The following is a 12,941-nucleotide window of genomic DNA, read 5'->3' on the forward strand; positions in this document are numbered from 1 at the left end:
TTGTTTTGGGCCGTGGATAGTCTGCTACTCTTGAGCTCTTAAGCTCATTAGGTTTCCTAAAACCTAGGCCTACGCCGTGGCCTAAATAGTCTACGATTGCACTTGCAAAACGATCTTCTCATCCTTTACAGTCAGAACCCTATCAAAAGGTTCGACCACGTCACATACATCTGAATGATCGCTCACGCTGTAACGTTCGGAAACCTTACTGACCAGCTCATGTGATCACTCGATCATTAATTCCTCACAAAAAAGAACAAAACATAATGGGATAAACACTGTCTTCTAACAGGTTCATTCGGTTAAAGCTACCTGCCCATGCCAACGCCTCTGATAAAAACCACTGTGCTCTCCTGAGCGCCTCAATACCTCATTCCTATAGCGTTGCAAAAGACAAAGTACAACTAACCACTCACCCTTTCCCTCTTAGTTCTTCTAAAAGCTTAACCTTACGTTACGTTACAACACGCATTGAACAGAAAAAAAGAAATATAACCCCAGGTGCGATACCCATCAAAAGGCACCTCAAACATTTGCATTGGTTTTATGCTAAAACCTTGCACTAAATGCCTATTTAGCGCGTAACGGAAACTGCACCGCTCAGTGTCAAACTCATTTCGCAAGCCGATGCAGATATCTCTCTTCAAATGCTTATTCACCCCAAATCGACATGAAAGTGAACGCATACGATATCGCACATAAACCTTTCAAAACTAGTTCAATTACAGTTTTCGCGCTAAAAACACCTTCATCAGAAGTTCATCCTAATGATTTAAGAACTTCGATGCTCTCTTCAGCCTTTACTACTGCGCGGTTTTTCTTAAAACTTTGCACCACATCTCGTAACACACAAAATATAAACTGGCTGAATTCTATATTCCTAACAACACCACGAGTAACCCTATTTTGCACGCATGTAAAAAGACTCGAACTGACCGTTCCCTTTTTTTTTTTTCTTAAGACTTCATTTCTACGCGGCTTTTCTCTTTTGAAACCTCCTACCGCCTCTCATAACTTACAAAGTTAAAATTAATGAAGTCTGTTCTCCTAAAAAAAAAAACGATTTACATTATGTTACATGCCCGTGCAAAATTACTCAAAATGACCGTTCCCCCTTTCTCAATTAAATTCGCTTGAATCGTACCCGATGGGGTCGCGGTCCGGCCGGCTTTCTAGCTCGCCAGAGGCTACAACATGCACGAGCTATCAGCGGCATTCAGGGTTACCAGATAGTGTGAGCCTCAAACCGCCAAACTGGACTCCGAGGTAGCCCAAACATAGCCCAACGGGAAAATTTGAAGTAGCCCAAAAATAGCCAAAATCAGCAAATGTATGCGCCACCCCCCCTCGCCTCCCTCCCTCTTGAGGTTTTTTTTTTTTTTCTCAACCTATTCCCCGCCACATAATCCTGCAGCAGCGGTTCCTGAGAGTCTTGAGATATGTGCACGATTTCTTAGTACTTGTACATTGTTATGTCTCGGGGTCGCATTCCGGGTTGTCGCAAATTGTTGGGGTACTTGAAGAACGTCTTTCCACTCTTGTCATGACACGTGAAATGTCAGACGGACATCCTCCAATTCAGTAAAAACTGTAAATGCACGCGTATTCAACAAAGCATTTCATAGTAAACGCAGGTGTGCATTCTACTTAGATGCACTCCCGCTGCTATCTTGCAATTTGGTCTGGGAGTGAGCAAGAGGGCCCCCTCCGCATCTTTCTTATCTTTCACTGTGTGGTGGGGGAAGGGGGGGTTGCTTGGTCGGCATTTTACGGTAGTAGAAGTCAAGAAAGTCTACAGAAAACGTGAGCCATCGACACGGTTTCAAACTGACGACACGTGAAGCCCTTTCTTGGGCTACGTCTCCAGGTGCAGGGACCCTCCAGGTGCAGGTGCAACACACTGGAATGTTTTGATGGCGGGACCTATTAGCGGCATGCGCATGTAAGCCTTGGCGTTCTTTGTATAGAGCTTTTTAACAGAGAGAACGATCACCACCTTTCTTGGCTTCTGCACGGGAGTACAAAAGCTGACGTCGTGCCTCGGTACTGCATTTGGGGGGCCAGAGGGCCAGGGGGCCTTCGCGATGACAAGGTGCATTAGAGTTACTAGAGAGTTTTAGTGGCGGGGAACCACAGACGCTCGCGTACGCACGCTCCTGCTTTCCTTTGTATTCTCTGTGGGTGCAGCTGCTGGGGGTCGCCGGCACTTGTAAGGCTGGAGGTACAAACGAACGCAAGAGCGTGCGTGCGTAAGCCGTTTGGGGTCCCTGATACTAAAATAATCTACATTTTGTAGCTTTTTGGAATGCTTGCCTAGTCGATAGCAATGTAGCCCAAAAATAGCCACATAGCCAAAGAGATAAATTCGACGCCAACAAGAACAAAAAGTAGCCCAATTTGGCTATTAATAGCCCAATATGGTAACCCTGGCGGCATTCCACAGTCACGCTTCATTCGGCACCTTGGTCGGCTCCCCTCAGGAAGGCGAATGGAATGCCAGAAACGGGGAAGAAACCGTGTCCGTTCTCCCTTTGTGCTCGCCTCCGCGCGGTGCTTTGTTACCCGCCGTACACTGGCCTTTCGACTTTGACGACTCGGATCCAGCTGCTCTCCCGAAGCTGTCACTCTCAACCTTGCCTTCCGTCGCGGGAGCGTACCTTGCTTTCTCCCTCTGCGCCCCTCGCGCTTCTTGCGGCTGAATGAATGCCTCAATTTACGTTTCCGCAAACTGTCCGTTGGCCTACGCTTGCGTCTTTCTCGCGCCGGGGTGGGACCTTTCTTAAAGGACCCCTGACACCGAATTTGGAAACTCGAGATGCTTGTGTTGTTTGATAGTCCTGCATGCGGGGGCACTTCTGACCGATTATGAGTGACGAGCGTTGCCTTTAAGATATTTTAATTTGGTTTTAAAGTATGCCTGAGTGCTCATCTGAATTTTGAACTCCTATCAACATAACCACTAGTATGACGTAGACGTAGGCCCCTTGTGACGTTGCAGAGGTAAAGCAAGTGTTGTCGACGTCACAGACAGAAATATGCGCGGTGCATGCACTGTGGTATATTGCGAAGCATGTTTGCTCTCCCACCTTCTCCTTCTTCGGTACGTGTCGGCAGGCAGCGTGAGCTCTCCGTGTGTGTGTTCTCCAACTGGCAGTTCAACAAGCGCGTGGCTGACGTCACCCAATACTGAGCGCATGTCATCACGCGTGCCCCGAGGCGCGACCGCCGCGGCGCGGCGCTAGTTTCTTATCCTCTTTCGGCGCGCATTTTGAACCTACACTAAAAATGACCATAATTAACGCTGCTAGGATTAATTAGACATCACGTTGGAGGATTTACGGTGTCATTCCGTGATTACAAGACATAGACCTACTTATTACAACATAAATGTCACAAACAAGAAATCGGCTGTCAGGGGCCCTTTAAGCTTACGCTGAGCCGAATGCTTCCTCCGCTTTCTTTTTCTACGATGTCGGCGAACATCCTTTCTCTCGATACCTCGATCATCGCTTCGAGTCGCGACATGCGGAGTTGTGCAGCTAGTTGGTGCTTGTACTACACCTTCTTTCTCGCGCAAGCCTTTCGATTTTTCCGCTACGTCGGACTGTCGGGCCAAATTATCCGCGTCAACGCCGATAAAATCTAATGTTGTGCCCTCACCGACGGTATCGCTGCACCCCTGAAGCGTTGAGTCTTTGCTATGGTCGGCCGCCCCGCTAACCGTGTCTACTTTTGACGGTTCTGAAACGTCCGCCGAACGCTTTCGCCTCTTTCTTTTCTTGCGCTTTCGGCAAACATCCTTTCCCTCAACGCCTTCATCATCGCTTCGGGTCGCGACATGCGGAGCCGTGCAGCTCGTTGGTGTTTCCGCTACACCTATCTTGCTCACACTTGAATTCTCCGTTACGTCAGACTGTCGGGCCAAATTATCTGCGTCAGCGCTGATAAAATTGAACCTGGGTCCTCACCGACGGTATCGCCTAACCCTTGAAGCGTCGCGTCCTTGCTATGGTTAGCCACCACGCTAACCGTGTCTACGTTTGACCGCTGCCACCAGTTGTCGTGCCTGGGTATTTTGGATCCGTCCCTTCTCGACAACCATGCTGTTGCTACGAGAGGGCAGCGTCGTACCCGGACTCCGTTTGGTAGCGTAGTCGAGTCTCCGGGTTGAGGAACTGATGCTAGCAAGATGGGACGGAAAACAATAACAAGTTTACTGGCACTTTTTGTACACTCAATTTACATCGTGACAAGGACAGAGTTCAGCGACGAGCGAATTGGATGAGCCTGTTACCGAGGGCTCAGAGCCCCATTTCTCACTCGGCACCGTCGTTTTAACCCCTCAGTTTGGCTCCTCCCTCTTGATGACCACCAATCACACACACGACACCTCCCACCATGGCACAGTCCACTTCACTGTCGCGGAGGGGTCATGGCACACTTGAAGCGGCAAAAGTCCGGCGGTTGACGGCACGCAGGTGGGGAGAAGCAGGACAACAGGTTCCTCGTGCTTGCCCCTGCAGATCTTTCCCCGAAGGCAGCAAAAGGGTTGCGGAGACTCCCGTCCAAACATACCCGTCAGGTGGCTTCGGCAGCGTACCAAGCCAAGCCCAGGTGGTCCATTGTCTCCGGCTTTGCCGTCCCAGACTTTGAGGCCGAGATTCTGCCCATTGTTGGTCACTCGCCGTCCCAGGAATTTCGTTTCCAGGAAGGATGCAGGTGTTCTAGCAGTGTGAGAACGCCTCGTCCGCCGATTCTCATGGTCAGCGCTTCGCCACTGACTGCCGGTCATAACAATGGTGAGAAGGAGGGGAAGGAGGAGGGGAGGGTAAAGCGGTGGAAAAGGGAAGTGAGCGTGAGGGAGAGTAATCTGAGGGCGAGGAGGAGGGAAAGCAGAAGGGGAGAGGGTGCCACTGGATCGCAGAAGAAGGTTTCCTTTCCCCCCCTGAACACCAAGCAGGCTGCACGTTTTTAACGCCAGCGCTTGCTTGCCTGTGAACGCCAGCATCGCCGAAGTGCAGGCGAACCACAGATGAATAAAAAACACAGGTTCCTACAGCTTTCACGTTGAGTGCAACTGCATAAATTTTTTGTCAGGCACGATTCCACATATGAAACCAACGGTATATCACACGCTATATGGCTCGTTTAGTAACTCTAGATTGCGCCGTCGCGCCTTTCAATTGGTAGAGCGACCGCCTTGGAAAGGCACTGGTACCGCTTTCAACCCCCAGGAGAAATTGTTTTCCTTTATTTTTTTCCGAGAAATCCGCATCGGTTTCCTTGTGCTACAGGTCAATTTTCACTTCCCATGCCGCACCACTCCGTACCAATCGGCGTTACCGGGGTTTCACGATGGTGGCTGCATAATGCCTGTATTGCGCCAAATTGGCTACTTTACGACCCCGGCTGGCGAAGAGAATTTCAGGTTGGCGCCTTGGCTACTTTCTGGCTACCTTGAACGTCTATTCTGGTGCATTTACTAGCCATTTTAGATGCGAAGTATCTTAAGGCGGAGTTCAATCCGGTGGTGGTGGTGGTGTGCGGCGTGACCACCCTTACTGCGCATGCCCTCTCCCCTCCCCCTCTCCACTTCCCACTCTCCCCTTTCCCCCTCTCCACTTACCCTCACCCCTCCCCCTTTCCACTCTTCCTCTGAAACGTGGAATAGACATGCCGAATTTCTCTCCTGCGCAACTCCGCGATGAGCACCAGCGTATATGCGCGTCCCCTCTCTCTCCTCTCCTATGCTGCCCCCCTCTCGCACGCCTGCCGACCGCGTTGCCCGCTCGCCCTGTGAGAATTAACAGCCAGGATAGATGGAAGACAAGACGCGCGTAGCGTTCCTCTTCGCGTTCCACAACGCGAGGTCGGTAGCATGCCCAAAGAACGCCAACGGAACGCGATCGTGCAAGTGCTCCGGCTTCGCATCGCCTCATGGTCCCCTTTAGCGGGAAATGGTGTAATTTTTTCTTATTATTTCGAGATAAAATACAACGCATGACTAACAACCACGCTATGTTTCCAAACCTTTATATTGTGTCAATCGATGCATGCGCGTGTGGCGTAGGCAGAAATTTGTTGGGTGGCACGGTTTACGACCGTGTTGCTTTGAATGGCTGCGCCACTGGCCAAAGCAACGCGCTGCGCACCTGCCAAGGCGGAGAGACGAAGTTCTTGTTGGTCTAGTAAGTGTGAGCCGTACTCATTGTGGGGGATTGGCCAAGAATTCGGTGGTTTTATACAGTTAAATAAAAGTTAGAAAAAGTTAGAAATGGGGAAGTTATACTATAACTTGCTAATTAAAGATGAAATTTAAGTGCTCCTTTTGGCTATTAAACTGACGAACCTTGCGCCACGGAGCACGAATCGAGGAGGAGAAAGTGCGCTCGCTCAGGCGTCCTAATAAAGTCACGGAATCGGGCACAGTACTACGCGCCTTCAGTCGTGCGAGTCTGCCAGCGGAGAGGGAAAAAAGCGCGCCTCGCGCGCTTCAACGTATTAAATCCCCTTGATCTAGGGGCTTTAACTAGAATAGCCTTAGTTTCCGAACTCCTGTGACTGCGCGGACCGGCCACTGATTCTCGCATCTCGTGGCGCTGCTGTTCCTTGCTCGGTCAGCACGGCGCGGTCGGGGTAGTCGGGGCCAATGTTACTAGGTTCAGTTGTCAAACTCTCCGCAGGCGCCGTACATCGCGGGCGCCCCCCGCTAGGGTGGCTAGAATTGGGAGGTGTGAAAACCGGTCGCTCTAAGTTGGCCCCCATTCGCGATCCCGCAGCGGTGGCGCTGTAGTCGGGGGCGCTGCCAGCTTGCGCTGTGGTAATGCACTCGCGCATGGGCGTCGGCAGGATTTTGTCTTCAGGGGTGCAAACCCGTGCTGCATCGCGTATGGTGGAGTGGGGGAACGCTGGTGTGGCTTCAGGGAGGCGGGGGAAATGCCCCCTGCCAACGACCATGCACTCGCATCGGTCGTTGCTAGATTTTCGCCATTAAAAGAGCTTTATCAACATAAACATTTTTACGAATTGCCAGTACACTTATGTCTCACTCAAAGATCACGGCATTAGTGCGAAGCTTTCGGCAGCCAACAACCAGGCATAATTCGAGCCTCCATAATGAAACCATTCTTCGATGAAGTGCTATTTCGAATGAAACAATGTTTACATGTTTGATGAAGGCAAAAATATCACCTTCATAAGATTTATCTACACATTTACGGAGTAAAAGAGAAAGCTCCTTCCTGCAGGAGCGTTATCTTTGACGACGTTTTCTAACATTATCACGTGATAACCTTTCATACATTGTAGTTACTCGTACTACTAAGTATACCTCGAGAGTGCGCCTTGCCTTGTCCATTTGTTCCTTGCCATGTACTCAATGCTGAATTTGTATTACACTCGAGGTCGCGCCGTCACGGAGCCAGTATGCTCAAAGTTGAATAGAAATTGAGACAGCAATTATAGTTTCATGGCTTCAACAAAATTTAATTAGCATCATTTTCTGAGCAACACACTGGTGATGTAGGTGATGCGCATGTATTCAATTTTTTTATTTGTCCTCGCTTTATGCCTGGTTGAGCCCCCTTCAAAGGAAAATGAACCCTCGTTCGTGATGCAAAAGAATTTGACCACTGACGTTGTCAATTCTTCACATGTTCGACGTAGCCAATTTCTGCAACACGCTCCTTACAGAGCTGCAACAAGCTGGCTACTATCTATGAATGCAAGCGCACTGTGCTGAACATGAGTGTCAGCCTGCTTTACATATATATCTTTGTCAAGTTGTATAGTAACTTTGATTGATACAGCAGCCCCCAAATATCCCAGTTGATAGTTATCTGACTTTGCAGCTGTCATGCAGTGCTTTCTATTAGCACGATGTACGCACTTTTGCACTGTGTGCAGCCCGATAGCAGAATGCGCTTTGTAACTGCGTAGCCCGCGATTAAATACACAAGGTGAGCATCTGCGTTGTTGTTTATTGACGATGAAAGTATAATAAATAGAATAAAACAGAAGAAGAAAATAAAACGTTCAGATTAATTCGTTTATCACTTGCACGTGCTTGTCATAGACGCACGCAAAAACCTTCGCAGCACTTGAACGGAACGGGTTCAGTACATTTACCTTGTGTCAAAATGTTTTTTCACAGATGGCCGAATTCTCGCTGTATCGCTTTGTCGGCCTTTGGGATTGCCCGCTTCCAAACTGCTAATCTGTCTGCATGCCGGTGCACGGGAAAGTGACACTTTTTCCGCACGTGTTCTGCACACCGAATTGCAGCGCCTGGCACAAAACACGGTGTTTGCGCGAATATGTTAAGATGGTCGCTGAGTTTATTCTTTTTTTTTGTACACGTCATTCCTCTCAAGGAACACTAACACAGGGAACTCGTAAAAGCACGTGCACGTCAACGAAGCTGACAAGCTTCCGTCGCAAGCGGCTTACACTGCCGTCTCCCCCATCCGCCATGCGAGCAGGCAGCGCCTCCGACTGCCGCGCTATATCTCGACCTAACGGAGGGATCGCGCAACGCGGCACCTTCGGGCAAGGGAAACACGGCTCGCTTTTCACACCTCCCCATTCTAGCCACCCTACCCGCGCCTTGGCTCGCCGCCAGGTGGCGGGAGCGAACATGCTCGGATCCTCTGACATCGCAACTTACAATCGCTACAGGTGTCTACAAGTTTTTTTTAGCTCGCACAAAAGACGGGGACACGATGCACAAAGATGTTGGAGAATAACTGCCTGTATACTTCACATGATATGCCAAATTTAAGTAATCGGCGACGGAAATATGGGCGGGAGCCAGTAAACGTTTTATAGCCCGATCAAACTCTCTCCTTGTTCAGGAAATTCAGTTTCTTTGAAAATGAACAGCATCACCACTGCTCCATATCCAAGCTGCTGTAAGTTGATGAGCGTGCAGAAGTGTATAGTATTTTAGTTGTGCCTATAGCCAGGACAGCTAAAATAGATTCCCACTTTAGTCTTCGTTTAGCCTGCTTCACTTGGCTTATGATATGGTAGCCTACAGCGATCGTGGCGGCTTGTAACAAGGCAGTGGACTCGAGCACATTGAGAAGCCCAGCTTTCAAGTTTGCCCCGTTACCTCACCAGGGAGATGATCAGCGTCCACGGTTTTCTGGACTAAGAAGGCTGCCAACCTGCAAAGGATTGTCTCTGTTCCTAATAATATTTATTTCTCTCTCCACCTCTTTGTCAGCAACGACGAGTTCACAGATAGTATACACGCGCGAAAACAGCTCAGCATCGTTATACTACAACTGAAAGTTCATACACACGTAAATCCATCTCGCCCGCTGCTATAAGCAGCCGCTGCCAATGTGATTGGCGGGCAGCCTTCTTAAATTACGTTCAGAAAGAGACACTCTCTGACTATTCCGAAAAAAAAAAAGAGTTATTGTTCAGCACAGTAATGTGCTGCTTAACGCCGCGAGTTTTCGCATACTTGGGAAGTCGCGTAGAAGTGCATGATGAAACAAGCGATTTTTCCCGAAGACTTAGAAAGGACACATTACGGAGCGTTTACTATAGTAGCAATTGAAAACTTTTTATTTCAGAAGAACATTCTTATATATGCAAATTTTGTATTTCTTCCAAAATAAAAAAAAATTCAGTTGCTAGTAAGCGCTCAGTCCTATGTCCTTTCTAAGTCTCCGTTTTTATTGCGCTTGTTTCATCATGAACCTTTACCAACATGCCCAACTGGCAGTCATCCTAAACAAGGGGGCGATTTTATGGCACATTGAAAATTTTTGACGAATAGCGAAGAACCAGTGATAAACAATACGCTATATTGAAGATAGTTCATTATTATAGCTTTTTTACGCAGTCATGCGTAAGTGGTAATTACGCAGTGGATGGCATTTACGCGTCATTTGTTGCGTCGTTTTACCAGCAGGTGCTGTGAACATGACCCAGAAAATTTCGACCAATCTTAACAGCTAACGACCTATGCGCAAGGAATTAAGCAATGCGGGGTAGCTTAACGTTATAACCGCACATTTTTTCAAAGAAAATTTGAGCTTACACAGTTTACGTAGGCTATTCACTTGGAGGAATCGGAGGGAAGGAGTAAAGGGCCACTTCATCGCTTTCCCATCCACCCCCCACCCAAGCTGGAAAGAGTAGGAGGGCAAGGAACGACACCTAGCATATAAATTCGTAGTCATTTATAATCTTATACACAACCAGCTCAATGTGGTTTCCTTAAGTTTTAATCGACTGAAATTGGTCTTCTTCGTAAGAAAGACTTTATATTAGAGGGCTCTAACAGTAAAGAAATCGGCACTCGGCTTATCCTGAAGACTTCTGCGAAGTACCTTGCTTTGTCAGTAACATGTTTTGTTTAATAAGTGAGAATTTAAGGTACTACAGTCATAGCAGGTTCTTCATGCTCATTGTATATATATATATATATATATATATATATATATATATATATATATATATATATATATATATATATATATATATATATATATATACGCACACACACACGGCGGTCAGTGAGCGACGCCAGCCCCCCCCCCCCCCCCCCTCTCGCAGACGAGTTGGTACGCCACTGCCCTTCACTGACCAGAGCGCGCGACGTAGCTCTTTTACCGTCAGTATCACCGGCATCGGCCGCCATACGTAGACACCTCTTCGAAAAGCTGAGCTAGTTTTCGGGTGTCGACTTTGGGCCGATACAGATAGGTTGGGTTTCGCCGAGAAACTGCCCTTACACATTTTGTTGACCGTTTCCTGCCGCACGATGGCGTTCGACACATTGTTTTCTCCGCGTTCCACATCGCGAGTGGTTACAGAAATGGCCCGCCTTTAGTGCGCGTCTCAAGGAGAGTTTTCAAGCTGAAAAAAAAAATCTATGGGCGGTGGGGGCGACGACCTCCAAAGCGCGCCGTCTCGCGCGTGAACACGCAGAAGCACCTGCGAGCTTTGCTTACCGCTAGCGGTAAATGGCGTATATAAATAGCTTGCCGTCAGTATGCTGGAAGACGCATGGTAGAGTTGTCTAACGCTCGATCCAGAGCATCATTGACAGATACTCTACTCTGTGACCTATATTGTCGACGATACTAGATAAAAAACACTAAACAAAAAATATGACATCGCGATCCATTCACCAGAGGCGCACGAAGTAAGAATACACATTCTCTGTGAAGCTGTTTATTTAAACGTCCTAAACTGCTTAAACAAATTCCAGTGTACGAGCTAGTAACCATCACGGTAGTTTAGCTCAGCGTTCAGAATAAAAATGTCCAGCTTGACGTCTTCCAGTCACACACAAGGAGATTACAGGATCCGAACAGCCACTCCTTGTTCACCTTCGCGTAATGCCTTGATCAAATTCTCAACTTCGGGTTTCATCTTGCGCAGCTTCGCGAGCAAGATGTCCTATTGGTACTGTCCTCGCTCGTAGGTTTCGGAGGAGAGCGGGTCCCTCATAAATGCACCCGTCAGATCCAAGTTGGACTCGACCACTTTTCCGTACTTCTCGTAGCAGGCCATGAAGTGTTGCAGCATAACCCGTTGGAGGTACCCCGGGCACAGCGAGGATCCATTGAGACAGGCATCGATGGCGTCGCACACGGCAACGCGGATGGTCTCGTGCTGTACGACGCAAGTGTAGCTGTCGCAGTCCTCCGTCCGCTCCTCGCTGCACCAGTGGGGGTCGTTGAAGAGCGCCTTCTCCGTCAGCAGCGACTGGATCGAGACGACGACACTCGCGATGGTGAGCGCGGGGCTCCACGCCGACGTGTCCGAGCTTTCCAGAATATCCAGGCACACCCTGCCGCTTTTGTACAGGTTTGGATTAAAGCTCACGCTTCCATCGTCGGTGTTCATAAGGCGAACGCGCGGCGGACGCATCGGGCAGTCCTTCGGGCACTGTATCAGGAAGTGGAAGAAGCCGCCCTCGCACGGCGTATGCGAGGGGACCACCATCACCACGTGGAACCGACCGACTGCCACGGGCTCGATGTACACACCCGTTAGGGGATCATTGAAGAGGTCCAGGAGGTCGTCCTCGAGGCGCCGCTGGCACTGCGATGATGGCTCTTCGTGCTTGAAGCGAAACGGGTCCCAGTCGTCGAGAACGAGCACGGATAACCTGTCCATCTCCGTGCTGCTGACTGTGGTCTGCGGCCACTTTGCAGGTTCTCCGACGGGCCGGCCCTTTGGATCGTCGTCGGTGTCGCTGCTATCCGAGACGGTGTCCATCCAGGGTGCGAAGTCTTCGTTAATTGGGCCCTCCATCTCGTCATCCAAGAGCTCGTCGCCGATGGCCGTAATCTCGTCATCGCACCAGTTGGTGGCAGGAGTGTCCAGCTTCATTTCGAAGGAAGTGGAACGTTTTGCACTCACGCAAGGTATCTCAGTGTCGTTTCCGCACACGGGGATCGCTCAGCGTACTTGAGAGTCGCGGGCAGTCTTGAAAATGCACCAGAGTGACGAGACCTTGCACAGCGTCTGCAATTTTCTATGAGGTGCCGATATCGGGTGACGCTCTTATATGTGCAACCCGTAAGGGAGAGGGAAACATACAAGAGGGCGGGGCCAACAGAGGCGACTTCGACAATGGAGGGAAAGTACGGAGGGCGTAGCTTGCGCGCATGTATCTCTATGCGTATTCGTCCGCTTTCGAGAGCGCGTGGGCCAACGACATGGCACTTTGCCTTTCATTAAATTATACGGCCATGGCGTGACATCACACGTGGCCGTTCCACTCGGACCACGTGACCTCGCACTGTCGAGGTGCGAGTACAACCTCCTTGGAGTAGACCCTCCCGATGATTCATTCATTCCAGTGCATGCTACGGATATGAATCGCTTCACTTCATTCTGAGAATGGCACTATCGAAAAGATTCAATGAAGGCCTTAAATGCCTCATCTCTTGTATATAATGCCCGGTAAT

The 12,941-nt window shown here is 49.3% G+C and overlaps 1 protein-coding gene across 1 annotated transcript; it reads right to left on the reverse strand.

The window, feature by feature from the left end:
- Positions 1 to 11,421: 11,421 nt before the first annotated feature.
- Positions 11,422 to 12,360, reverse strand: LOC119405728 (ubiquitin-conjugating enzyme E2 Z). The gene has a single exon (XM_037672564.1). It carries the CDS (start codon positions 12,358 to 12,360, stop codon positions 11,422 to 11,424), a length of 939 nt encoding a protein of 312 aa, XP_037528492.1.
- Between the last annotated feature and the right edge of the window lie 581 nt (positions 12,361 to 12,941).

The sequence above is a fragment of the Rhipicephalus sanguineus genome, chromosome 9 (genome assembly GCF_013339695.2).
Source record: "Rhipicephalus sanguineus isolate Rsan-2018 chromosome 9, BIME_Rsan_1.4, whole genome shotgun sequence".
Classification (NCBI taxonomy): Eukaryota; Metazoa; Arthropoda; class Arachnida; order Ixodida; family Ixodidae; genus Rhipicephalus; species Rhipicephalus sanguineus.